This window comes from Sprattus sprattus (assembly GCF_963457725.1).
Source record: "Sprattus sprattus genome assembly, chromosome: 1".
Classification (NCBI taxonomy): domain Eukaryota; kingdom Metazoa; phylum Chordata; class Actinopteri; order Clupeiformes; family Clupeidae; genus Sprattus; species Sprattus sprattus.
In genome coordinates, this window is record NC_137920.1 from 45217664 (window position 1) to 45242872 (window position 25209).

Genomic DNA, 25209 nt, shown 5'->3' on the forward strand with positions numbered 1-25209 from the left:
GATATAATTAGATTTATTAGAAAGGTGAACTTAGGTCTTCTTTTAACTCTGATTAGCTAACATTGCATGTAGAGCAGCGTTGAATGAATGAAAGTGAGCTCTGCATTTGCGGCGTGTGTGTGCTTCCCAGAATGCCCTGCGTGTGTGAATTTACATTTACATTTAGTCATTTAGCAGACGCTTTTGTCCAAAGCGACGTACAAGGGAGAGAACAATCCAGCTAAGAGCATTAAAAACCTGGTGTAACAATAAATACTGCTCATAAAACGACATAGAAAGAATAAAAAGAAGTGCTGGCCTGTTGCTGCTTAAGTGTAGGTTAAGCCAAGGTGCCAGTTAGGAAGGGAGGAGCTCTTTGAAGAGTTGGGTCTTCAGGAGCTTCTTAAAGGTAGAGAGGGACGCTCCTGCTCTGGTAGTGCTAGGCAGGTCGTTCCACCAACGTGTAACTACAACTGAGAATAGTCTGGATTGCCTTGCTTGCACCGGGGGCAGTGCCAGACGACGCTCACTGGATGAGCGCAGCGTCCTGGGTGTAACATTTGCCCTTACAAGAGCATTTAGGTAGGTGGGAGCAGACCCAGTAAGCACTTTGTAGGCCAGCATAAGTGACTTGAATTTGATGCGAGCAGCTACCGGCAGCCAGTGGAGCTCAATGAGTAGCGGGGTGACATGTGCCCTCTTTGGTTGGTTGAACACCAGGCGCGCCGCCGTGTTCTGGATCATCTGTAGTGGTTTTACCACGCATGCCGGCAGGCCCGTTAGGAGGGCGTTGCAGTAGTCGAGGCGGGAACTCACCAAGGTTTGCACCAGCAGCTGGGTGGCATACTGGGTTAGGTACGGCCTGATTTTGCGGATGTTGTAAAGCGCAAAGCGGCATGACCTCGCGACAGAGGCAATGTGGGCTGTGAAGGTTAGTTGGTCGTCAATAATGACCCAGAGGTTTCTTGCTGTTTTGGATGGAGCCAGAGATAAAGAGTCAGTCTTGATGTTGATGTTGTGGTGGATGAACTGTTTGGCTGGGAAGACCATCAGTTCTGTTTTGGCCAGGTTCAGCTGAAGGTGGTGGTTTTTCATCCATGTGGATATATCAGCAAGACAGTCCGAGATCCGTGCCGAAACAGTGTTGTCCTCAGGAGGGAAGGACAGAACCAGTTGAGTATCATCGGCATAACAGTGGTAGGAAAAACCATGCGAGCGGATGATAGGGCCCAGCGAGGTGGTGTAGATGGCAAAGAGAAGTGGTCCCATTACCGACCCCTGGGGCACCCCAGTGGTGAGGTGGTGGGGTACAGATAGATGACCTTGCCATGACACCTTGAATGAGCGCCCAGAGAGGTACGATTCAAACCAGGAGTGCGCCTTGCCTGAGATGCCCATACTTGATAGTATGGACAGAAGAATGCGGTGGTTGACTGTATCAAACGCAGCTGATCGGTCAAGCAGGACAAGAACTGAGGATTGAGCTGCTGCTCTAGCTGTTTTTAAGGCCTCTGTCACAGATAGCAGGGCTGTTTCGGTGGAGTGACCGCTTTTGAATCCAGACTGGTTTGGATCGAGGAGATTGTTTGTTGACAGGAACTCTGTGACCTGTTTGGAGGCTGCCCTCTCAAGTGTTTTAGATAGGAGAGTGAGAAGTGAGACCGGTCGGTAGTTTTCCACCTGAGTGGGATCGAGAGACGGCTTTTTGAGCAGCGGCGTTACCTGAGCCACTTTGAATGAAGAAGGAAATGTTGCAGAATTAAAAGAGGCATTAATCACCTGTGTTATTGCCGGTAGGACGGCAGGGGAAATGGCTTGAAGGATGTTGGATGGGATAGGGTCCAGCGGGCATGTAGTTGGACGGCTACCTGCTAGGATTTTGGAGAGCTCACTCTCAGTGAGAGGGGTGAAAGAGGGAAACGATGAGTTATTGATGGTAGCGCCCTTAGGGGGGGAAGACAGTTGGTTGAATTGTTTCCCAATGGCTGCCACTTTCTCTGTGAAGAAGGAAGCAAAGTTATCGGCTGTGAGGTTAGTAGCTGGGGAAGGAGGAGGAGGGTAGAGCAGAGTTTTGAAGGTGGAGAATAGTTTCCGAGCATCAGTTGCACTGTTGATTTTGTCTTTGAAAAAAGCTTTCTTAGCAGCAGTGATGCTAGATGAGAAGGAGGCCAGCAGTGTCTGGTAGCTGGTAGCTTGCAATATGTTATGTGTAAAATGTGTAGTTGGCAACATGGATGTTAGTTAGTCTACTAGTGAGCTTGTGATAATGGATGTATTCGTTACTGTGGCGTCTCTATTAGTAGCCTAACTCTAATGTGTTTACCCGATATGTTTAAGTGAGATTACCATTGTGGTGTGTTGCACCCGCATTAGTAGTACCATGTAAAATCTCGTTACACGTCCACACGTTTCAGGCCTTTAATCGCAAACTATTTCCTTTTCCGGTTCCACAGCAGCCACTGGCAAAATAAAAGCCTGAAAGCAACAGACTTTTAGAATAATAAAATAAATAATAAAACCTGCGTTAACGCGCGTTAAAATAATTGTCGGCGTTAAATGACAGATGGATTAACGTGAGATTAACGCGTTAATTTGCCCAGCCCTAGAAATAACAAGATCCAACTAAATCAATATAATCTTCTCCAGACAAGGTTTTACTCCACACTTGTAGCATAAGGCATGCAGCAGGAGGAAATGTTTTGGTACTAAAGGCTAACACCAATTCACTTCAACACACAGTTGTACACAGAGCAATTACATCATGGAACGAGCTGCCATCTCTTAATGAATAAAAGAGTAGAAATTCACCATGTTGTTTATTATCCCTCACGTATTTCAAATAGTTATTTCTAAAATCACTCAAATGTGTAGCTCGAACGTTCTTTGATATGATAACTACCTACTACTAGCAAAGGATGAGATATTTTCAAATCACAAGAATCTCAAGTGCAACAGGCAACACATGATACTCATCTGGGAGGGCTTTAAATAAAGAAAAAAGTATTAAGAGAGCAAGTTGAATTTGCTGAGGCAAAGGGTCATCATAACTCTGAGTCTGAGTAAGTGGAATGAACTTAAGGGGGATTGAAGAGTTTCAAGTTCAGTTGTAGACACATGCCTAGTAACTGTATTTGATGATATTTGCAAATGCTGACCCACTGTCTGGCCATCACACACCTGCTAGCATGTCTGTAAAATGCTTCTGGATCACAGCCTGGGAACTCCTTCTCCTCTGGGCAGCAGCAAACTGAACCACAGCCTTCAGGCCTGCCAGCTGAGGCACACAAGTCACAATCAAACACATACACGTACAAGAACAACTTCTCTCATGTTGAAATTAAACACATACACGTACTAGAACAACTTCTCTCATGTTGAAATTACACACATACACGTACTAGAACAACTTCTCTCATGTTGAAATCAAACACATACACGTACTAGAACAACTTCTCTCATGTTGAAATCAAACACATACACGTACACATACACAAAGAACAACTTCTCTCATGTTGAAATCAAACACATACACGTACAAGAACAACTTCTCTCATGTTGAAATCAAACACATACACGTACAAGAACAACTTTTCTCATGTTGAAAAATAGGACTAGAACCGTACTTGTCTGTTCTGTAAGGACCCAAATAGGCCTTTCCCCTCCTCCACCAACATGTTCTCTGAAAGAGATGGCAGACGCAGAAACGCATAAGTTTAAAAAGGAGGAGAAAAGGATATCTCCATAGAAACAAAGACAGATCACAGAGAGGGGGGGCACAACACAGGAGGGGAAACAAGTAAAAATAAATCAAAAGAAAGAAATGGAGAGACATGATGAGAAAAGCCAATGGCCTAAAGACAGAGGAGTGAAATGATTAGGAAAACCCTTTCATACCTGTTGCCTGGATGGTATAGGCACAAGTGTTCCATGCCATAATAGGCACGTCTGGACACTGCTCATTGGGCGGCACCTGCAGGCCTACCCGGTGAACCGTGGTGGCACACACCTGCACCATCTGCAATACACTCTCGGAGAATTTGCGTCTGGAAAAGATTGAGGACAGAGATGAATTTCTTACATTGTTCATTTGAACTACTACAACAATTACAACCAAGATTCATGAATTCAAACATATGGTCCCTATCAGAGAACTCACGGCTCCTGCACACCAAAGCTCAGGATGGAGCGAAACTCAGCTTGGTCCTCTCCAAATGGGCCCATTTCTGCCACAGTGGCACTCTCACTGCTCTCCTCTGTCTCACCAAAACAAACACAATATTAAAGATCGATTCTTTGTTATGACTGTATGGGCCTATCAAATGATTATATAAGGGAGTGTCTGTGTAAATGTGTGTGTTAGGCTGAAGTGATTTAAGGGAGTGTCTGTGTAAATATGTGTGTTCGGCAGAAGTGATTTAAGGGAGTGTCTGTGTAAATGTGTGTGTTATAGGGCTGTAACGATATTGGATCGAACCGAGAAATCGCAACACTCTGGGCCACGAACCTGCATCTCGATGCGAGGAGGCAGAACCGCGACATGCCCTCAGCGGTCACGTGATACAAAAATTTTGGTTCGCTAGTAAGCCTACACGTGTGCTGTGCGCAATGGCTACCTCAGATGACATTTGAATCGGCCATTTGAATTGTTGGCGCGTGGTTGCCGGATTGTTTGTCGCTGGAGGACTGCTCTGCACGGAGAATAGAAGTGTGTGCGTTAATTGCTCCGTAGCTGTCTCTCCCTCTCCGGAGTTTTGGTTGCGGGTGGTCTAACGCTCCCTCAGAAGAAAGACGTACACTGCGTCGTGTTTTGACCACTGTTTTCCCGTACTTAAATTGTTTTGAGTTAATAGGCTGTGAGAGAGCCACCAGTACTTTATGTTACTTTCTTTGGATCTTTCTGTATTTTGTTTGTATGAATGTGTGTGTGTGTGCTTTCGTTACTTAACGGCCATCTTGTGATGTAGGCTACGGGGTTACTGTAACCCTAACGTTCAGTTTGTAGTGGTTCCCAAGTGTGCGCATTGTGTGGAAGTGCATACCATAATACGTGGTGTAGTAGTGTGGCGGCTATTCACTAATGTGTGTAGTGTTCTGAAACATTGTAACACGTTTGATTGCTCTGGTTCGTGTGCATGAGTTGGGTTATTCCAGATCTTATAGCTCTTTTTGGTGGGTGTGTTACTGTTGCCAGTAGCCTGTATATCGCGGGTAATCGTGGGTAACTATGATGGCAGTGTATGAGGGTGTGCGTGTGTGAGAACTGTTTTTGTCATGTCATTAAATACCAGTGACCAGATATTTATTAAACTACAGAAATAAAACGTTTTATTTTGCTAAACTCATGTCTCCTCGATATTCATTCATTTGATTAGCCTGGGCCCTGTTCATAAAATACTGCCATCATGGTTTAAGTTATTTAAGTTATTTGGTTATTTATGTGTTGTTTCCATTATATTTTTAGGCTATGTTCAAGCCTACTTTTTCAGAAGTTTGTTGAATGTTTTTCAACAGCATTGCTTTGAGTAATAAAAACCTCAATATTTGGTTATAAATTGTTTCTTCATTTTTTTATAGCTCATACTTATTCTAATGTGAAATTAAAAAATAATAATAATAATAATAATAATATCGTGGGGTGTATCGAACCGTGGGTCAAGAATCGTGATACGACTCGAATCGTGAGGTAGGTGTATCGTTACAGCCCTAGTGTGTTAGGCTTTAAGTGAGTGTCTGTAAATGTGTGTGTTAGGCAGAAGTGATTTAAGGGAGTGTCTGTGTAAATGTGTGTGTGAGGCAGAAGTGATTTACCGGCTTCTTGGGCTTTAACACAGAGTCCTTTAATACGAGCTAAGATGATCTGGATCCAGCGCTGAAGGGTGAGGAGCTGGCCCACTATCTCAGCGCTTTCACTACTCGTCAGAGAGTAAGATGGAGAACAGAAGATAGCAAAAGACCACAATAGGAAAATATGCCAGGTACTACAACAATCCAACAGAGCTAAATGTTCAGGCATACCACCAAGCAGCACTAATTCGATGAGGAGGGGGTTACGAGATATGGGGACACTTAGAGAGAGAGGATGAGAGGATAACACACTAGTTGAGAGAGATATGGAGACACTAAGAGAGAGAGGATGAGAGGATTAGATGATGACGTACTAGTTGAGAGAGGCAGGCTCCAGTGGGATGAGGGGGATCACTGTGTTGCATAGCGACTTGCAGAGGGGGCACAAATACTCCCCGTTCTCCAGGTCGATAATCATCTCAGCATGAAGGCGGTTCCGTGTGGTGTTCTGAACCGCTTCAAAATACCTATCATAAAAACAAAGTTATGACAATCATGTTAAATGTATGTTTATTCAACTATTTCATGCAAAGTGACTTACATAAAATAAAATACTTATAAACATTAATTGAGAATAAAATAATAGCATTGCTATTATCATCATCATTGTTGACGACAGCCATGAAAAACGACAAGGATAAGGACAACAACAGTTTATTGTTATGATTATTAGTTCAGCCTCTCTTTTGGGGGGTTTAAAATCCTCTGGAAGAACAACAGTTGCTCTATAAATGGTCCATAAATGATTCATGATAAATAAAATGTAAATTCAGTAAATTGCTCCTCATAGTCTTCTAGCTATCTCTCCAGTGTGTATGTAAAACAACTTGTTACCATCCTCTCATCTTTTGTAGATTAATGAGGGAAAAAATAAATGTAAATGATTTTAGCATAAGGCTAAGGAATATCAAAATGTGAAAAAGTGAAGGGGTCTGAATCCTTTCTGAATGCACTGTATATTGCCCTCCACTGGTCAGAACATGTAAGATATAGCATCACTGATATGCAGATTACTCATGCCTGAACCTCTTCTGGTTAGATGCTAACTGCATTTCTTTTTTATAAATATGTATTTATTTTGGTCATCTGGGTTTTGACAAATGTACAATCAAAATGAGACATTCACAGTACCTTAATACTTCCACACACACAAGTTTCTTCATAATTCAGAACTCATTACTAGGCAAAATATATGATTGTGAACTTGAAAATATCTCTCAATAGAAATAAAGAATCAAAAAATAGAAAATGAAAATACATCACATTGTCACGTTCTTTTAACCCTTCAACAAAAATTTGACGATATAAGTTTAAGATACCCAGTCCATTTAGTCCAGAAATGAAATAATTTTTCAAAATAAAGCTCAAAGCATTACTGAAGCCCGAGAATGGAGCTGATCAATTTATACAAGCTAGGAAGCCCAACCCAATGGAGATGGCCACAATCCTAGCTCCACTTACAGGCCCCCATAGATTTTCTTTAAGGGGCCTTCTTAAGATGGAAGCTGACAGAGCACTGATGATGGAGAAAATGAAAGACATCCTTAACCGCAATGTGTATATCCTAACTGACTGTACCAAGACGGCCATCCATCATGGCTCGATGAGAAGACTCATAATTTCATGGCAGGGCTATTGAAGGCAGTGACACAAAATGCTGTCACAGACAACCAACGGAGACAAAGAGAGTCCTGGGGCCCTCAAAACAAACCCACTTGGCGCTGCCCAGCCCAGCTGCCACTGATAGTAGCTTGCAAACATACTAACTGGTGTCTTTTGGCAGTATAGCTTTTCTTCCATTTTTGCAGGGTGTTCCTTTAATAGAAAACATGTCGTTTTGTTCAGCTCTCAAGTCTTCTCACGACACATGTGTTTAAGGTGTTGCGTAGCAACCAATTACCTGCTAACTTCAAGTTAGAATGATTTATAGAAAACATGGCTCAGCTAAAATGGCTTTAATTTCACAACACAAGTGATTCAAACTGTAGTTTCTAAATTCATCATCACTTTTAATAACAAATCTTTGATCATCTGAATTTCCTCATGACTGTTTTTCCCTGAAAGTAAAACTCAGACTGATCGCTCTTGCTCATCTTGGAAAATGTTCGTCAGAGGACAATACAGATCCGTATTGACCGGTTAGGAGGGAAATACGCGGGTGGCATGACAACGCATTAGCCAATCAGAACGCTTTTTGCCATATAATAATAAGGATGTACTGCACTTGGCAAGTTTAGAAAAAAAAAAAACTTTTCATTACAAAAAAAAACACTGGCTCTGAAAGAAGGGTGCTTGATGATAACATTTAAAATGTTTACGAGAGGCCTTAAGCGTCTAAAGCGGGAAAATGAAGGAGACATTTTGAATTTTGTATCAGACATTTAACAATTATCTTATGCATGTAACTGGTCAAATCATGTTTTGGTCTCCACCATGATTTTGAGCTAATGAAGGTTGAGCTAATGCTCTTTGGTAGTGTCTGCTTCTGCAGGAGCCAGTGGCCCCATGCCTGGGTGGTACTAGTATAGTGATGGGCCTCTCTGCCCTTAGGTCTTAGCCTCAAGTCTAAGTACGATTAAGTGATTTTGTTTTGCAGGTTTCTAACATCCTCTAACTCATTATACTGATATTAGACCCACTAACATTGTTTCCAAGCTTTTTGTAGGCAGTGTCCATTTTATAAAAAGGTACGGGGTAAAAGTAATTCCAATCCTGAAAACAAGGATTCTTTAAAAACGAGAGCGTTTTGGCCGTTTGCTGCTGAATGAAGTGCTGGCTTAATGTGCCAGTGCTGTTCATAATATTCATTCCAAAGACCTCTAAAGTCAACTCATTCAGCCTTAGGAGCACATAGATTCAACATCTTCACAGTAAAAACATCAGTGCGTTCCCAAATATTCCCCAGACAAAAATCACCTTTAAAAACCTTAGCAAAGGTAAGGAAACGAAGGGATAAACTTTAGGGGCTATTCAATTCTAAGCAAACAAATAACGTTGAAGCTGTGACTCACTTTTGCCAGCAGGTGGCGTGCATGACATGTCCACAGCTGCCTGTGTGTGTCCCTACAGCCAGATCAGGGGGCATGAGGAGGGGATAGCAGCCATCTAAAACACAAAAAAACACAGTGACCACCCCCCCAAAATCAATATCATGTTTAGCAAACACACACATGTACTTCATGCTGCACACATCTTCCCTGAAGTCAAATCTCGTCGTTCTGAAAGCCAACAAAAAATTAAGATTTAAACATTTTAAAATCTGTCAAATATTTGAGAAGTCACACACAAACATTACACTAAGTAAATTAACATACAAAAAAATACCACAGTATATGTTATGTCATGTGTGCAAAGGAACCAAAATCTCTTCCATGACTATGAAGTAATAAAACAGCCATCACTTCTTTCAAGTCAAAGGCTGAAGCTACTGTCGAACACACAGCTCACAAATTTCCTCTTGCTCGACTTTGCCCACTTACTTAGCAGACAACATTGGTTAATTTGCTAGGTTGTAGTTCAAAGCTACAACATATAGCCAACCAGCTAATATTTGTCGTTTAACACATATGTTAAGATGCAATACAAATCTACCATTACACACTTCGTTTCCCCAACAATATTGATGGAGAGGTAAAACCAAAGCATAACCACAGTTTGCACCTGGTCCACTGACTACAACACATACTTATCATGCCGTGCCCATTTCCAATAAGTGCCGTTGAAGCATAATCCCACTCACTAACCTGGTGTGTACAGGCTACGGCCATGGCTCTGGGTAAGGACAGTGGACCTCTGAACACAAGCAGTCAGCCCCAAAGTACTCACTAACCTGGTGTATAGAGGCTGCTGTCAGCACCATAGCACTCACTAACCTGGTGTGTAGAGGCTGTAGTCAGCACCATAGTACTCACTAACCTGGTGTGTAGAGGCTGTAGTCAGCACCATAGCATTCACTAACCTGGTGTGTAGAGGCTGCAGTCAGCACCATAGCACTCACTAACCTGGTGTGTAGAGGCTGCAGTCAGCACCATAGCACTCACTAACCTGGTGTGTACAGGCTGTAGTCAGCACCATAGCACTCACTAACCTGGTGTGTAGAGGCTGCAGTCAGCACCATAGCACTCACTAACCTGGTGTGTACAGGCTGCGGCCATGGCTCTGGGTGAGGACCGTGGACCTCTGAACACAAGCAGTAAGCACCATAGCGGCTCCACCAGCAACCACCTCCTGCTCCTCTTGGCACAGAATGCAGGTTAGAGACTCCCTCTCTGAGATTCCCATTCCTTGCTGCGGGCCCACAGCCACACGACTCTCACTGAGCTCCATAGGACTGCTGGGACACAAACACAAGCACACAAACACGTTGCATTAATGACTGCTGGGATACACATAAGCACAACGTGGCCTTAATGACTCCTGGGATACACACAAGCTCACAAACACTGTTGCATTAATGACTGCTGGGATACACATAAGCACACCGTCGCCTTAATGACTGCTGGGATACACACAAGCACACAAACACCGTCGCATTAATGCATGACAGAAGCAGTCAGTGCAGTTTTTTCAAGTAAGGGAGCAAAACGAACTACTACAAGAAACTAAAAAAGTGCCGTATACAACATATGCAGTGTTGGGGAGTAACGGAATACATGTACCCGCGTTACGTATTTAAAAAACAAATTATGAGTAACTGTACTCCGTTACAGTTACCATTTAACTAGACGGTATTCAGAATACAGTTACATTGTTGAAATCAATGGATTACATGACGGTACTTATCTGTTCAAAAGTGTATTCACTCTCTAAATAAATGAAGGCAACTTTATGCACTTCCCAGAAGCCCCAACATGAAAATGAATGAAAATTAGCTATTTGCAGGGCTCTCAAGTTTTGAAGACAGGCAAGAGTGACATATCCCCCCGACCACGCCCCGGCCCGCCTGTATTCCACCCGCTCTGCCCCTGCTGTATGCCCACAGTTAATAATAATTGGTCAGACTTCGACCAATGGCACTGACAATTTGACCAATTACAAAGAATGTATTCGATTTCAGAGAGAGAGAGAGAGAGAGAGAGAGAGAGAGAGAGAGAGAGAGAGAGAGAGAGAGAGAGAGAGAGAGAGAGAGAGCATTATGACAACCCACACACCTTGATGGGCACAGGAGTTCTCTTGGCGGCAGATAGAGCACCAGTATTATGAGCTGGTGCTTCCTAAAAAATGGCCATTTAGAGGTCCATTCACTATCAAAAGAGGTCTTGTAGGTGGCTGCTCCTGGACTTTTCTCCCTTTTGTTCTAGCCATCTCCTTCATGCACTGTCTCTTTCTCCTCCACCTGCACTGTCTCTTCCTCATCCACCATCTCCTCCGCTAATGTGTTTACAACCTTCTCTGGGCCTAATCTGGCCTTTTTAGGGGGCGTTCCTCTTCGGGCAAAGGACAGGATGCTCATTTGTTTTTTACCTGACATCTTTGAAAGACAGATGCAATGATTAATGCATCCATGGCCAGGGTATTTATACATGCTAGTATGACTAATGAGCTTGCGATTCACAACTCCACCAGGTGATAAGAAACCTTGGAATCTGAATAGACTGTTCAAGCAAACACATTTACAAAAAATAGTGCCAATAACATCATTGAATATTAAGGGCTGCCTAATATTCGTTCGAATTATAGGCTATATATATATTTTGAATAGGCCTACTCGAATTTATTTTAGCCTATAAACGAAGTTCTGAGTCAAAGCTATAGTAAAAAGGCAGGCTGTAGCCTAAAACTGTGTTGGCTACAAACACTCATTAAAAACTGTTGCTAATTATCTGGGAAATATTCTCTAACTGCAGTCAAGTCATTCCAGCATGTTTTATTTCCATCGGTTGTTGGATTAAATCTTACCCAGATACAAAAGATACATATTTTTCTGATTGGCTATTGTGCACCTCACGGCAGAACTCGAGGGGATTTGGGGAGATGTGCTTGATTCCTCCATGGTGAGGGCAGCGCGGCCAGGTCATGTTTGCGCGCTGCGGCACATTAAACCATAGACATATATATGTCTATGCATTAAACACCCTAGAGTTTTTTTTTTTTCAGCGTGAGAAATACGATGTGTGGCGGGAGTGCGTGACTAAAGACCGAAATGAGTGACTGTCACGCTCAATGCGTGACACTTGAGAGCCCTGGTAATATAACTATGCAGTGCAACCTTTGCTTGCCAGCAACCAACCTCCTTTTAGCTCCAAAGAGTCTACCTCCAACCCGAAGAAGCATCTTAAAGTACGTTTTTTTTGTATTAGCCAAGGGCAGTCATCTGCAGTAGTTTAACTGGTCACCTTGCTATTTAATAGGTGCATCAGCGAGATGTGCGATTTTACATACTCCTATGTGCTGATTTAATAGCCCCGGAGCCGTGGAAAGACTTGGATTAGTCGTGTTTGACATGCTATCTTACGTTAGCTAAAATTAGTTTGTGTTCGCTTAAATGCTCTTGTAAGGGGAAATGTTACACCCAGGTCGCTGCGCTCATCTAGTGAGCGAGCGTCGTCTGGCACTGCCGCCTGTGCAAGCACGGCAATCCATTCTCATTTGTAGTTCCACGTTGGTGGAACGAACTGCCTAGCACTGCCAGAGCAGGGGCGTCCCTCTCTACCTTCAAGAAGCTCTTGAAGACCCAACTCTTCAGAGAGCACCTCCCTTCCTAACTGGCACCTTGGCTTAAAGGGATAGTTCGGTTTTTAAGACATGAATCTGTATACCTTCCCCGTCACCAGTGTCATGCAATCATGCATCACTTACCCCCGACAGCGTCCTGTGAGCAGAGTTCTCGTCCAGTTTTGGTCAAACCGAAAGTAGTCCGGCAGGTTTCCAGACCCAGGAAAATAAAAGGTTTCTCTTCCCAAAACATTATGTGTTCAAAAGAGTGATATATTTGCATCCCAAAACCGTTGTAGTGCAAAAAGTCACACCTCGTTATCACTTGGCCCTATTTTCAATACGCTCGATACTGCATAGTCTACGGCAGATACTACTAGAGAGTCTACCTGTTTTATTTCGCGAAAGTTGATTCGCGAAAGTTTGATTCACCAAAGTTGCCTGAGAGAAACGTCCATCACAGGAAAACGATGAAAACTGAGACAACATTTGATAAAAAAAGCATCGTTTTTTTGTGATGGACGTTTCTCTCAGGCAACTTTGGTGAATCAAACTTTCGCGAATGTTTTATGTCAACCAGTGATATGGACATTTTCAAATCTTGATACCCCTTGCAGCTCAACTTCTTCTGGCCTTGTTGTGATGGTATGATGTTATGCACAATGTCATACTCACTGCCACTACTTCATGTCCCATTTGTTTGGTGCCAGGTGTGTAATTCGGCTAACTTCACTGTGGTCATCAGTTAATTCGGATATAGGACATTCGCTTTGACAATAACATTAATGACATGGCTGGAACGAGAACTGTTATCTCACTGAAAATTAAATGAACTAATTGCACATAATGTTATTCTGCCTTTTATTCAATTGTGGAATAAAACTTAAGGGATAAAGTTGTATTCAACTGATCATTCAATCATTCGTCTTGCACGGGCATCAAATTAAAAGTCCTTTCCTAATTTCATGCACATTGAAGAGTTACTTGTGTTAATAAAATATAAGTGAAAAAGCAGAATAAGCCATATAATGTGCCAATTATGTGATGGGTGTTTAATTGGGGTGTCCCTTCTGAGATGAGACACATCCTAAAGAGTATCTGAACCAACTTTGGTGTTTCTAATCTGCCAGGTAACGAGTTGGATGAATCCCACATACTAGATGATTTGATCTTGAACAAACACTGCTTATGCTTGGCACAGTGACTCACCTTTCACAGACAGACGAGGGCTCAGTAGTGGTGTCCGCCTGGTTCCCACTGTCTGGCATGTTGTCATACAGCATCTTGTGCGTCTCAATGAAGTTCTTCTGCATCGCGGACATCTGAGCCATGACCTTCTGCCGGTGCCTTTTAGCAGCTTCTGCCTTCCGCTTCCGCTCTGCCTTCTCCTTATCTTGGACACTCTGAGACACACACATGGAGAAGAGAGGTACTGAGAAGTTCTGCCTTCTCCTTATCTTGGACACTCTGGGACAAACACATGAAGAAGAGAGGTACTGACACTGAATCAGTGGCCATAACATTAACATTTGTGTGTACCAGCTGTAGTGGCGGAGAATGGCTTCTCAGTACTAGCTTCTGTACCAATGGACCCTGACGGGTATTAAACCTAAAATGGCCTTAAGTGCACCGGCATTATCTTCATATACTCAAAAAGAAAAACCTGTTTCTGTTAATTTATCAATTGATTTGCTAAAAATGTAAGGTGCTATATTTTAATCTGCCTCTGCCTTTTAAATAAGGTTATCTGAAAAAAAAGGTTGATTAATTTTATTGTACAAAAAAGGGGTGATTTGTTCCAAATGTGCCTAAAACCTTGCCTTTTACACAGTACTGTAAATGTAAACAAAGTGCTTTATCAATTAAAAGTGTTTTATTAATGTGGAAATCTGCAGTAAAGCGCAACCTACTGAACTCATTCCACTAAGTCTAACCCTGATGTACAGGGCCTCGGAAGTGTTCACCTTTTATTGTTTTACATTGAATCATCTTTGATTCAACTTGAAATGAATTGTTAAAGTAAAGTGAAAAGGGATCTCTGACTCAGCTACTGCGGAACGTTAACATAGTTGTTTTGAACCCATTTGTGTGTAGCTTTGGCTAAATGCCAAATAGGAAATGGAAAACTGGCAGACTGCATCAGGTTTTCCTCTAGGATTTGCTGAATTAATTTGACCCTCTACCTAAACAAGCCTTCCAGAGCTTGCTGTAGAGAAGTATCTTCCAAAACATGATGCTTCCACCAACACTCAACCCTTACCAGAGTTGCTGCCCATGTCCAGCTCCTTCCCTAGCCTATGAGCTTGCAACAAGCACAACTTACAAGTACAGTAGTAAGGCTATACATTCAATACTTTGGCTGTCAGTATTGAAAGATTCTGCATGGCTCTCTCTACTTGGACTCTGTAGAACTTGCAGTGTTCATGTGTTTACAAACTCACAAAACCCACAGCTATTCTGTAAATAAATGTATATATATTCTTTAGATATTAAAGTCACTTTCTAATCATATCTGGCTGCACAGCCAGATATAATTAGCCAACATTACACAAAAATATATGGCAACATGAATTGTAACGAATTTGCTAGCTATTTTCTCATCTCACCTTTAAAGTGATTCAAACTAGAGTAAAGTGATTCAAAGTATGTCTCCATTATTGTGTTCTGTTGTGTAACATAACTTTAATATGGACAGCCTGCATAGAAGTTGTGACATTACAACATTAGAGGTATGTGGATTTAAAAAAAATGTGTTCACTACTTCAGAGAACACAACTTTCACTACACATCTTTTCACCAAACAAACTATTTCCAGTGACTGAAAGCAGGAAAACATGATATTTAGATACCTCCTCAAGCTTTGCCTGCTCAACACTCTGTGAGGGTGCGGGGCTGGAGTTTTCACGAAGGCACTTCACCATTTCAAACATCTGCAAATACAGAGAAAATATGAGTCAGCTCTCAGCAGGTTTTTATCAGACTGTGGTTATCAGACAGTTGTTGCTGTTTGCTTTCTATACTGTGTATGTATGCCTCACTATATAAACTGCTCAAATGGTTTAACTTCTGTGCAAATTGTGGGACTGTAATTGGGTTGATGAAAAACCCAATAGTTTAGTCATCAATTCAACATCAATTCAACATCACAACCAGACCTGTACAACAAATTAAATTGTACTACCTAAATGTACCGATATAAAACTTGAGGCAGCTATCACAGGATGCAAAATATTCTGTAACCAGTGAAGGCTAGAAATTCTTATGGCAAGTTTCAGACCGTACATATTCAATCAAGAATATGCATAAAAGGTGCATCGATTGCATTGCAATAGCTTATTGATTCTATGTCTGATGTTAGTCTAATAGCAAAGTTACAGGATGCCTCACCACTTAAATCTATGATTTGCTCTGAGGGGGGTTGGTCTTGAGAGGTGTTAGTAGCCTACGTGTTCATTAATGTAAGCTATGACTATCACACACATACACATTGAGACTAGATCACAGCCAATGTCCCCAGTTATCTAACAGATTAGGTAGCACAGGACCAATAGTCCAGGCAAAATAGCCCATTTTGCAGCCAAAAATAGAATTAATTGTAAAAGATTTTTTTTCAGCATAGATCATTTCTATGAGGTGTCCAGAACAACATACTGAAAGTCCTAAGAAATCCTACTTGAGGAAATATGTTTAATTCTCATCAATCTGAGATGTGTGCTAATAATGCATGGCAAAAATACACCTCAAAAATGTAATTTGTTTTCCTTTACTCCTATCAAAATAAAACTTTACACAATGAAAGTACCCATAAAAATGTTCTTTGAAAATGAATTTGAATATGCAAAGCTATGCACTAATCGAATATGCCCAAAATACACCCAATAGGCTTAAGTTTTTCCTTTACTCCTACCACAATAGAACTTTACATAGTAAAGTATACATAAAAAGTAACTTTTTTTGTATAACAAGTTTCTTTTGAAATTAATTTGAATATGCACATAAGCGTCACACTTAATGAATATGTCCTGATTGCATAGGCAGAAACACCATACCCCAGGCAGTTTTCAGGTAAGAGGCCAGTCTAAAAGCAACATTGCCATCTCCCATTGGCAGTAGGATGATAGGATGAAGATTGGGCAGATATATTTGTCATACATATGAATGGTGTTTCTGCCTATGGACATATTCAATAAGTGTGGAGCTCATGTGCATATTCAAATTAATTTCAAAAGAAACTTGTTATACAAAATGTCTTACTTTTCATGGTTACTTTCATTGTGTAAAGTTTCATTTTGATAGGAGTAAAGGAAAAAAATACATTTTTGAGGCATATTTTTACCATGAATTATTAGCACTCATCTCAGATTGCTGAGAATTAAACATATTTCCTCAACTTGGACTTCTTAGGACTTTTAGTATGTTGTTCTGGACACCTCATAGAAATTATCTATGCTAAAAAAAATTATTTTACAATTAATCTGTCGTAAAACGCTATTTTGCCTGGACTACAAGGCTATGATGTATGTTACAGCCTAGGATGATATCTACCTACTGCCATGCTAAAGGTACAGGTTGTTTCTAATAGCTGCTTATAGCGCATAAACTGACTGAAGATATTACTTCATCCAATATACTGTAATAAACCAGGGTTACGACACAGACACACATGTTGTGACTCCAAGTTTGTCAGTGATAGACATTTTGAGCATCATTCTAATCTGTGAATGCAAAGTGTTCTAAATGTTCTAAGTTTTCTTAATAGAATAGTCGACATGTCGAGAATAAAGTCAACATGTCGAGAATAAAGCCAACATGTCTGTCGAGAATTAAGTCAACATGTCTGTCGAGAATAAAGTCGACATGTCGAGAATAAAGTCGAAATGTTTTTACATAGGCTATTTATCTGCTAGGTCCAGGGAAGTGAACTGATGTTCTCGCAGATTATGGTCCTTAAAAACTGTCATAAAAGACTCACATGAGGTTTACATAATCTATTACATCTAATACATTTACACATTTTTACATTAAGTCATTTAGCAGACGCTTTTGTCCAAAGCGACGTACAAAGGAGATGCTACAAGCAATAGAGCCTAGCGTAACAATAAATACTATTTCACACAAGAATCAATGCAGAACTGTAAGCGCAAGTTAAGTAGCCTAATAGCTGAATAACGTTATGACAATCAAGGTAGAAACAGAGCACTGTCTCACAGCCTAGACATTTCGGTCCATCAGTGTCCTGTTCGTCGGTGTTCTTGAAGTGGTGGTCGCGTGAGCGCGTCAAGTTCAAGTTAAAGTCAGACGACGAGTTCAAGTTGAGGTCAAGCCATAGAGAAGACTTTGAAAGACCACTGAAGACGTGTTAATGGTACAGTCCATTCAAGGGGTGTTTGAATTTTAATGTCAGTATATTACTCATAGTAAACATCGAACGCATTTAAGAAATAAGAAGACATTTTTAAACACGCAATTTGAAGAATAAATACATTATTTTCGGTACCCCCCAAAGTTTCATTTTAATGCCATTTGGGGGGTATCAAGTCTCAATCGGGATCGTCAGACCCCCCCGGTACCCCCCGTAATTCGAACACTGGATGGTGTACCACCTCACCTGGGTCAGCTTACCTTCCCGCCGGTCTTTGGAGACCTACACAGTGTTAATCAAAATGGATCTATTCCCGCCGGCCTTTTGAGTCATATACGGTGTAGTTTAGTTGCCGAGTTGCTTGCTAAATCTAAAAATCCACACACTGAGCAGAATCATTCATATTACCAGCCTGCAAAAAAATGGTGAAGGTAATGCTAGGGCCAGAAGCCGCAAAAGAAATAGAAAAAATCCCCCTCTCTGATAACACGTTCAAATGTCGCATTGATTATAATGCGGAGGACATGGAATCTGTACTGAATGAACTACGGCTAAGGGGGGAATATGCGCTTCAAATAGACGAGTCCACTGATGGTGATGACCTCCGTGTTGCACTGTTCACAATCCCTTCTCGCATTAACAAACTCTGCAGTCAGAGACAGTCACATGTAGAAGATGCCATCAACCTAGCTTTTCACTCTACTCTGCAACATCTGGAGTCAAGTAACACCTATGCACGCATGCTGTTTATTGACTTTAGCTCAGCCTTCAACACAATAGAGCCACTCATTCTCTTCTCCAGGCTGCAAGCCATGAACATTGACATAGCTCTGTGTCACTGGATACTGGACTTCCTGAGGAACAGAACTCAAACAGTCAAAGTCAATAACGCAACATCATGCCCTCTGACCCTCAACACTGGTGCGCCGCAAGGCTGTGTGCTATCTCCTCTTCTGTTCTCCATCTATACAAATGACCTGAGATCTCACCACCATTCCGTCAAGATGCTCAAATATGCAGATGACACCACCATCATCGGCCTAATCAAAGATGAGGATGAGTCTCAGTACTTCAAGGAGGTGAATTGGGCCGTTGACTGGTGCAGGAAGAACCAGCTCCATCTTAACACCTCAAAAACGAAATAAATAGTTGTGGACTTGAGAAGGAGGCCTAACACCAAAGCCTTAGTTAATGTATTTGACGAGCCCATAACCCTTACTGAGTCCTTTAAATTTCTGGGCTCCTACATCAGCCAAAATTTGAAATGGGATATCAACACCACCCACCTTATCAAAAAAGCCCAACAGAGACTGTATTTCCTCAGGCAACTGAAAAAGTTCAATGTCAACAAACACCTTTTGGTGCTCTTCTATAAAGCCATCGTAGAAAGTGTCATCACCTCATCAATAACTGTCTGGTATGGAAATTCTGACAGTCGCACAAAAATGAAACTGGAGAGAGTGGTGACCAAAGCCTCCAACATTATTGGTTGTGACCTTCCATCAGTCCTCTCATTGTATGCTGAGCGTAGCTTAAATCGCGCAAAGAATATTATCAGAGACTCCTCCCATCCAAGCCATGACTTTTTTGAACTTTTACCTTCTGGAAGACGCTACAGATCCATGCAAGCTGGAACGACACGCTTCAAAAACAGCTTCTTCCCCTCTGCTGTCAGGCTCCTGAACTCTCAATGCTGACCTGGAGTATTTTTTATTTTTGTTTTCCCTACCCCCTTCTCTCCCCTCCTACTGGCCTGAGCTACCTATGACAAAAAATACCACCAACATTGTTGTGTGGCAATAAAGTTTTATCTATCTATCTATTAAGTTGATAAGTTGTCTGTGGAGACGAGTATAACTATATTTTTGTGAACTTTATATTGAAGGTTTGTTCCTGATATGTTTTGTTACTGACAGCTAATTTCTCGATTATTACCAATACGTATTTTGGCTGTGATATAGTTGTGACAGAGACAGACGTTGTCTGTTCATATTCTGTTAACTATTTATTCAAAAGTTCTATTAAATAAGTTGAATTAAAGAGAGTGGTTCATTTGAATTGAATCATTTGAATTATGACAATAAGATACATTTGAATTATGACAATAAGATAAACCTCACCTTCTCAATGTAATGCCTATAATAAAAGCAGTTAGCCTATTCAACATATCACAAGGTTAATTCAAATGGCATAAAGTACAAATATGATGGGGGAGGTTGAGAGAAAAAAATATTTAAAAAATAGGGGTGCCGTGGATGGAGACAGATATGTTTAGGGGTTCCGTGAGCCAGAAAAGTTTGGGAACCACTGCTCTATGGTAATGTATCCTAGCCCCACCGTCCGTGTGATGCCTATATCAAACCCTGTCTTCCCTCTTTGGACCTGTCCTATACTGCAAGGCTCACTGTGCATGCTGAACTGCTTCCTCAAATTCCGTCTACCCTACTTTCATCACTAGAACCTTCTTCATGGCTCCAAGACTGTAATGGCAACATCATAAACAGTCAAAGGCAATCTTATAATGGTAGACACCACACTTTCGCTTACAGCTGGCAAAAACCTCTGTTTCACCAGTTTATTTAGAACAAAATGAAATACCTTTTCATCAGCATGAAAGTGTCCAAGCCAATCATCAGTTCTCAGTCAACTTTTCTGCTTAAATTATTTACATCATCATATCATCATAACACCCCTAGCCCTCACAACTTCATTTTTTCACTTCATCACCTGTGAAAACTGTATTTTGTACATTAGGCAACATAAGGATCCAATGGTAAATCTAATTCTGTCTACATGGAGGGAGCCATAGTGTGGGTCTAGTTCCCACGAGGTCACAGGTTCGTGTCGATTCCCTCCCACTCACATCCTGTGTAATCTTCCAGACATTTCTACCTGTAATACTGAGTTACAACATTAACAATGTCTATACTATATGTCTATTTAAGTTGAAAGAAAATGTGATTTGAATGGTAGTGAATTTATACATGACAATTTTTTGGGAAAAATCCCATTTATTATCAATCTACTGCTCATGAATTGCTTACACTTATTTTTTGATGAATGGTTGAACTGCGAAATGCACAAATACAGCCGCGGAAAAAATTAAGAGACCACTTCAAAATGATCAGTTTCTCTGGTTTTACTATTTATTGGTATGAGTTAAAGTAAAGTTAACATTTTAGTTTTATTCTATAAATTACTGACAACATTTCTACCAAATTTCAAATAAAAATATTGTCATTTAGAGCATTTATTTGCAGAAAAATGACAATTGGTCAAAATAGCAAAATAAATGGAATGTTTTCAGATCTCAAATAATGCAAAGAAAACAAGTTCATATTCATTCTTAAACTACACAATACTAATGCTTTAACTTAGGAAGAGATCAGAAATCAATATCTGGAAACACCGCATATTTTTTGTTATTTTGACCAATTGTCATTTTTCTGCTAATAATGCTCTAAATGACAGTATTTTTATTGGAAATTCAGTAGAAATGTTGTCAGTAGTTTATAGAATGAAACAAAAGTGTTAATTTTACTCAAACACATACCAATAAATAGTAAAAAAAAGAAAAACTGATAATTTTTTAAAAGTGGTCACTTAATTTTTTCCGCGGCTATATATACGGTTGAGGGCAAAACTACAATGATAACACTAATCAGCTAGCAACCTACCTGCAACGTCCATGTTATCATGTCCTTCTGTGCCTCCAAAGATGGCAGTGTTTTCATTTTGGATAGGAAATGAAACAATGACTTGCCTTGCTCGGATCCTATTTCTGAAAATATAAACACAGTACTAATGTCACAATATAACTCCTGATACAAATAATGTGTTACATTGTAATCATTAAAAAGGTGCAGTTGTTTTGTCAAATTCCTTTGTGTGTAGTGTGCTGATATAATTGCTAATCCATTCATGGTGTATTAGTTAATCAGCTAACAACAAATTGATACAATTGTCTTGCTTAATGTACCTACTGAATGGGCCGCGTTAATCATGATCAAAATCGCCCCCCTGACAATTTTTCAGGAGCCGCCACTGGTCATATGTAACTGATTACAAACCAAAACCAAAGCAAGTTGCTAATGGCTCAGTTATATTACTCTGTTAGCTATAGAGAAAGTTAATCTAAATATTAAGTCACCTTGTCACTGAATAAACAAGAGCAAAACATCAGCTGAAATATAGCTATTAATGCGCATTGGTGGTGGGACCTTCATTTATTTCAAAATTACAACACATGAGCAGTTATATGCTTGGTAACGTTACACAACCAACACAGAGGAGCTGACAGCCATATTGGGTGTTTTTGAATCATGGCTGCCGGAAACTTGAATGTTTCCAAAGTATTTCCCAATCATTTCAATGGGGAGATTGGAAAATGTTTTACACAAGCACTAAACAGGATCAGGACGGACGTGACAGAGTTGGAGCATATCAATATCTGAAAAGAGCTAGGAGCAGAAGTGTAGAAAAAAAAAAAAACGGTAGAAGGAAATAAGATTTAGGAGACTAAGGAGAACATATTTTTTACCAAGGACAAAACCAATTGAATCGATGCAGTTTTGAGTTCTAATGGTATAAACCAGCCCAACACTGCCTGTAACATGGAACTGCCAAATAACAGCGCTACTGCACCCAGGAGGCAAGTTAAAAAACTCACGGCGAGCCTTGAGGCTGAAGTTGAAGGTTACATCCTCCACGTTGGCTGCTCCCAGCTGGGAATTCTCCTCCACAAGCGCCTGAGCAATGAGGTGAAGGGCCTATAAATACACCCAAATACACACATAAACCCCAATAAAGAAACAGTCAGTGGAACTTCTACTTTTCCTTTCCATTTCTAAGAATCTTCTTAACAGCCTCAGAACACTCAAAATCCAATACTTCAAGGAAACATGCCTGCAGGGGGGAGGACTCTGGAGAGGTCACTGGATCACCTGTTGATTCCAAACTGATCTTCGAAGTTGGAAACTCAACAACAATTTCTCTCTCTAGTCCTTTCAGTTAGCAATGGAACAGTGGATGTGGGCAAGCTCTTGATCTTAGTCGAGCTGACCAACAGAAACTCTTCTCTGTTCCTTCAGCATTATACATTTATTCACAATCAAATCTAGAGAACTGATTATGTGACCAAAACAGAATGCCGGAAAATAAATAGTTTTCAACAGAATGCCGGAAAATAAATAGTTTTCAAAGCAAATACCTTTGTTATCACGTGTACGTTTTTAAATGCAACATTTATAAGGCCATTTCACTTGCAGTGATTCAATTTTAAAATAAATAATGTATATACAGTGCCCTCCACAAATATTGGCACCCCTAGTGAATATGAGCAAAACAGGCTATGGAAAAATATGTCTTTGCTGTTTATCCTCTTGGTCTCTTTTTATTGAGCTAAAATTATTGGGAAAAAAAAAAAAAAAAAAAAAAACTGTTATATATTTAATAATAAATATTTTTCAATCAACTTTCAATTTACAGACAGGTCCTTTTCCAGTCTGATTTCTTACATCTCCTTTCGATCTAAACTTCTTAATTATTTCCATGATAGTGGAAATGGGTATTTTCACCTGTTTAGAGATTTTTCTTGTGTCCATTTCTTGATTTGTGCAGCTCAACAGCTTTCCGTCGCAGATCGTCACTGTGTTCTTGGGTCTTTCCCATAGTGATGAATGACTAATGGAATTTGGCCTGTGTTACCTCATATTTGTACGCCAGTGGAACAGGAAGTCAAGGTTGACCTCTAGGAGTTCCTTATCAAACAGGTGAACTTAAAAATGTAAAACATACCTGGAATTATACTTCAGTTAAATTTTTATTACAAGATTGTTCTAGGGGTGCCAATAATAGTGGCACACATGTTTTGGGGAAAAATATTTATTTAAATGTCATCAGTTTTTTTTTTTTTCAATAATTTTACTTTTAATTTTTGTGAATATTTTGAGTGAAAGACCAAGAGGATAATTTTATATTTTTTCATAGCCTGTTTTGCTCATATTCACTTGGGGTGCCAATATTTGTGGATATATATATATGTGTGTGTGTGTGTGTGTGTGTGTGTGTGTGTGTGTGTGTGTGTGTGTGTGTGTGTTTGTGTGTGTGTATGTATATATACAGCCGCGGAAAAAATTAAGAGACCACTTCAAAATTATCAGTTTCTCTGGTTTTACTATTTATTGGTATGTGTTAAAGTAAAATGTACATTTTAGTTTTATTCTATAACCTACTGGCAACATTCCTACCAAATTTCAAATAAAAATATTGTCATTTAGATCATTTATTTGCAGAAAAATGACAATTGGTCAAAATAGCAAAATTGATGCAGTGTCTTCAGATCTCGAATAATGCAAAGAAAACAAGCTCATATTCATTTTTAAACAACACAATACTAATGCTTACACTTAGGAAGAGTTCAGAAATCAATATTTGGTGGAAAAACCTTGATTTGAAATCACAACTTTCATGTGTCTTGGCATGCTCTCCACCAGTCTTTCACATTGCCGTTGGGTGACTTTATGCTACTCCTGGCGCAAGAATTCAAGCAGCTCGGCTTCTTTTCATGGCTTGTGACCATCCATCTTCCTCTTGATCACATTTCAGAGGTTTTTGATGGGATTCAGGTCTCGAAATTGGGCTGGCCATGACAGGGTCCTGATCTGGTGGTACTCCATCCACACCTTTACTGGCCTGGCTGTGTGGCATGGAGCATTGCCCTGCTGGAAAAAACACTTCTCAGAGTTGGGGAACATTGTCAGAGCAAAAGGAAGCAAGTTTTTCTTCCGGGACAACGTTGTACTTTGCCTGGCTGAGGTTTGTAAAAGACCATAAGGATTGAAAAAGCGGACTGGAGGTTCTTCTAAGTTCGTCTTCTCTGATGAGTCCGATTTCACAGTAGGTGCAAGACTCTCTGGCTTGTAGGCCTCTCCAGGTCTCCGTCTAACCATCAGACGACCATGTGTTGGGCAAAGCTGAAAATTGGACTCATCAGAGAAGACGAACTAGAAGACCCTCCAGTCCGCTTTTTTCAATCCTTATGGTCTTTTACAAACCTCAGCCAGGCAAAGTACAACATGGTCCCGGAAGAAAAACTTGCTTCCTTTAGCTCTGACAATGTTCCCCAACTCTGAGAAATGTTTTTTCCAGCAGGGCAATGCTCCATGCCACACAGCCAGGCCAGTAAAGGTGTGGATGGAGTACCACCAGATCAGGACCCTGTCATGGCCAGCCCAATTTCGAGACCTGAATCCCATCAAAAACCTCTGAAATGTGATCAAGAGGAAGATGGATGGTCACAAGCCATGAAAAGAAGCCGAGCTGCTTGAATTCTTGCGCCAGGAGTAGCATAAAGTCACCCAACGGCAATG

General features: G+C 40.6%; 1 protein-coding gene across 3 annotated transcripts in view; it reads right to left on the reverse strand.

Moving 5' to 3' along the window:
* Positions 1-25209, reverse strand: part of ubr1 (ubiquitin protein ligase E3 component n-recognin 1) — a 101308-nt gene that overhangs the window by 20639 nt on the left and 55460 nt on the right. For 2 of the 3 annotated variants that reach the window (XM_080849270.1, XM_080849268.1), the window contains 12 exons: positions 22509-22608; positions 21517-21620; positions 15327-15407; positions 13687-13880; positions 9954-10156; positions 8835-8928; positions 6138-6290; positions 5788-5888; positions 4136-4232; positions 3874-4022; positions 3603-3658; positions 3157-3253 (listed from right to left, as the gene is read on the reverse strand). In XM_080849270.1, coding sequence (XP_080705396.1) covers positions 3157-3253; positions 3603-3658; positions 3874-4022; positions 4136-4232; positions 5788-5888; positions 6138-6290; positions 8835-8928; positions 9954-10156; positions 13687-13880; positions 15327-15407; positions 21517-21620; positions 22509-22608 — 1429 coding nt within the window. The remainder of the gene's footprint in view (positions 1-3156; positions 3254-3602; positions 3659-3873; positions 4023-4135; positions 4233-5787; positions 5889-6137; positions 6291-8834; positions 8929-9953; positions 10157-13686; positions 13881-15326; positions 15408-21516; positions 21621-22508; positions 22609-25209) is intronic. The other variant, XM_080849269.1, reaches the window with a different exon arrangement.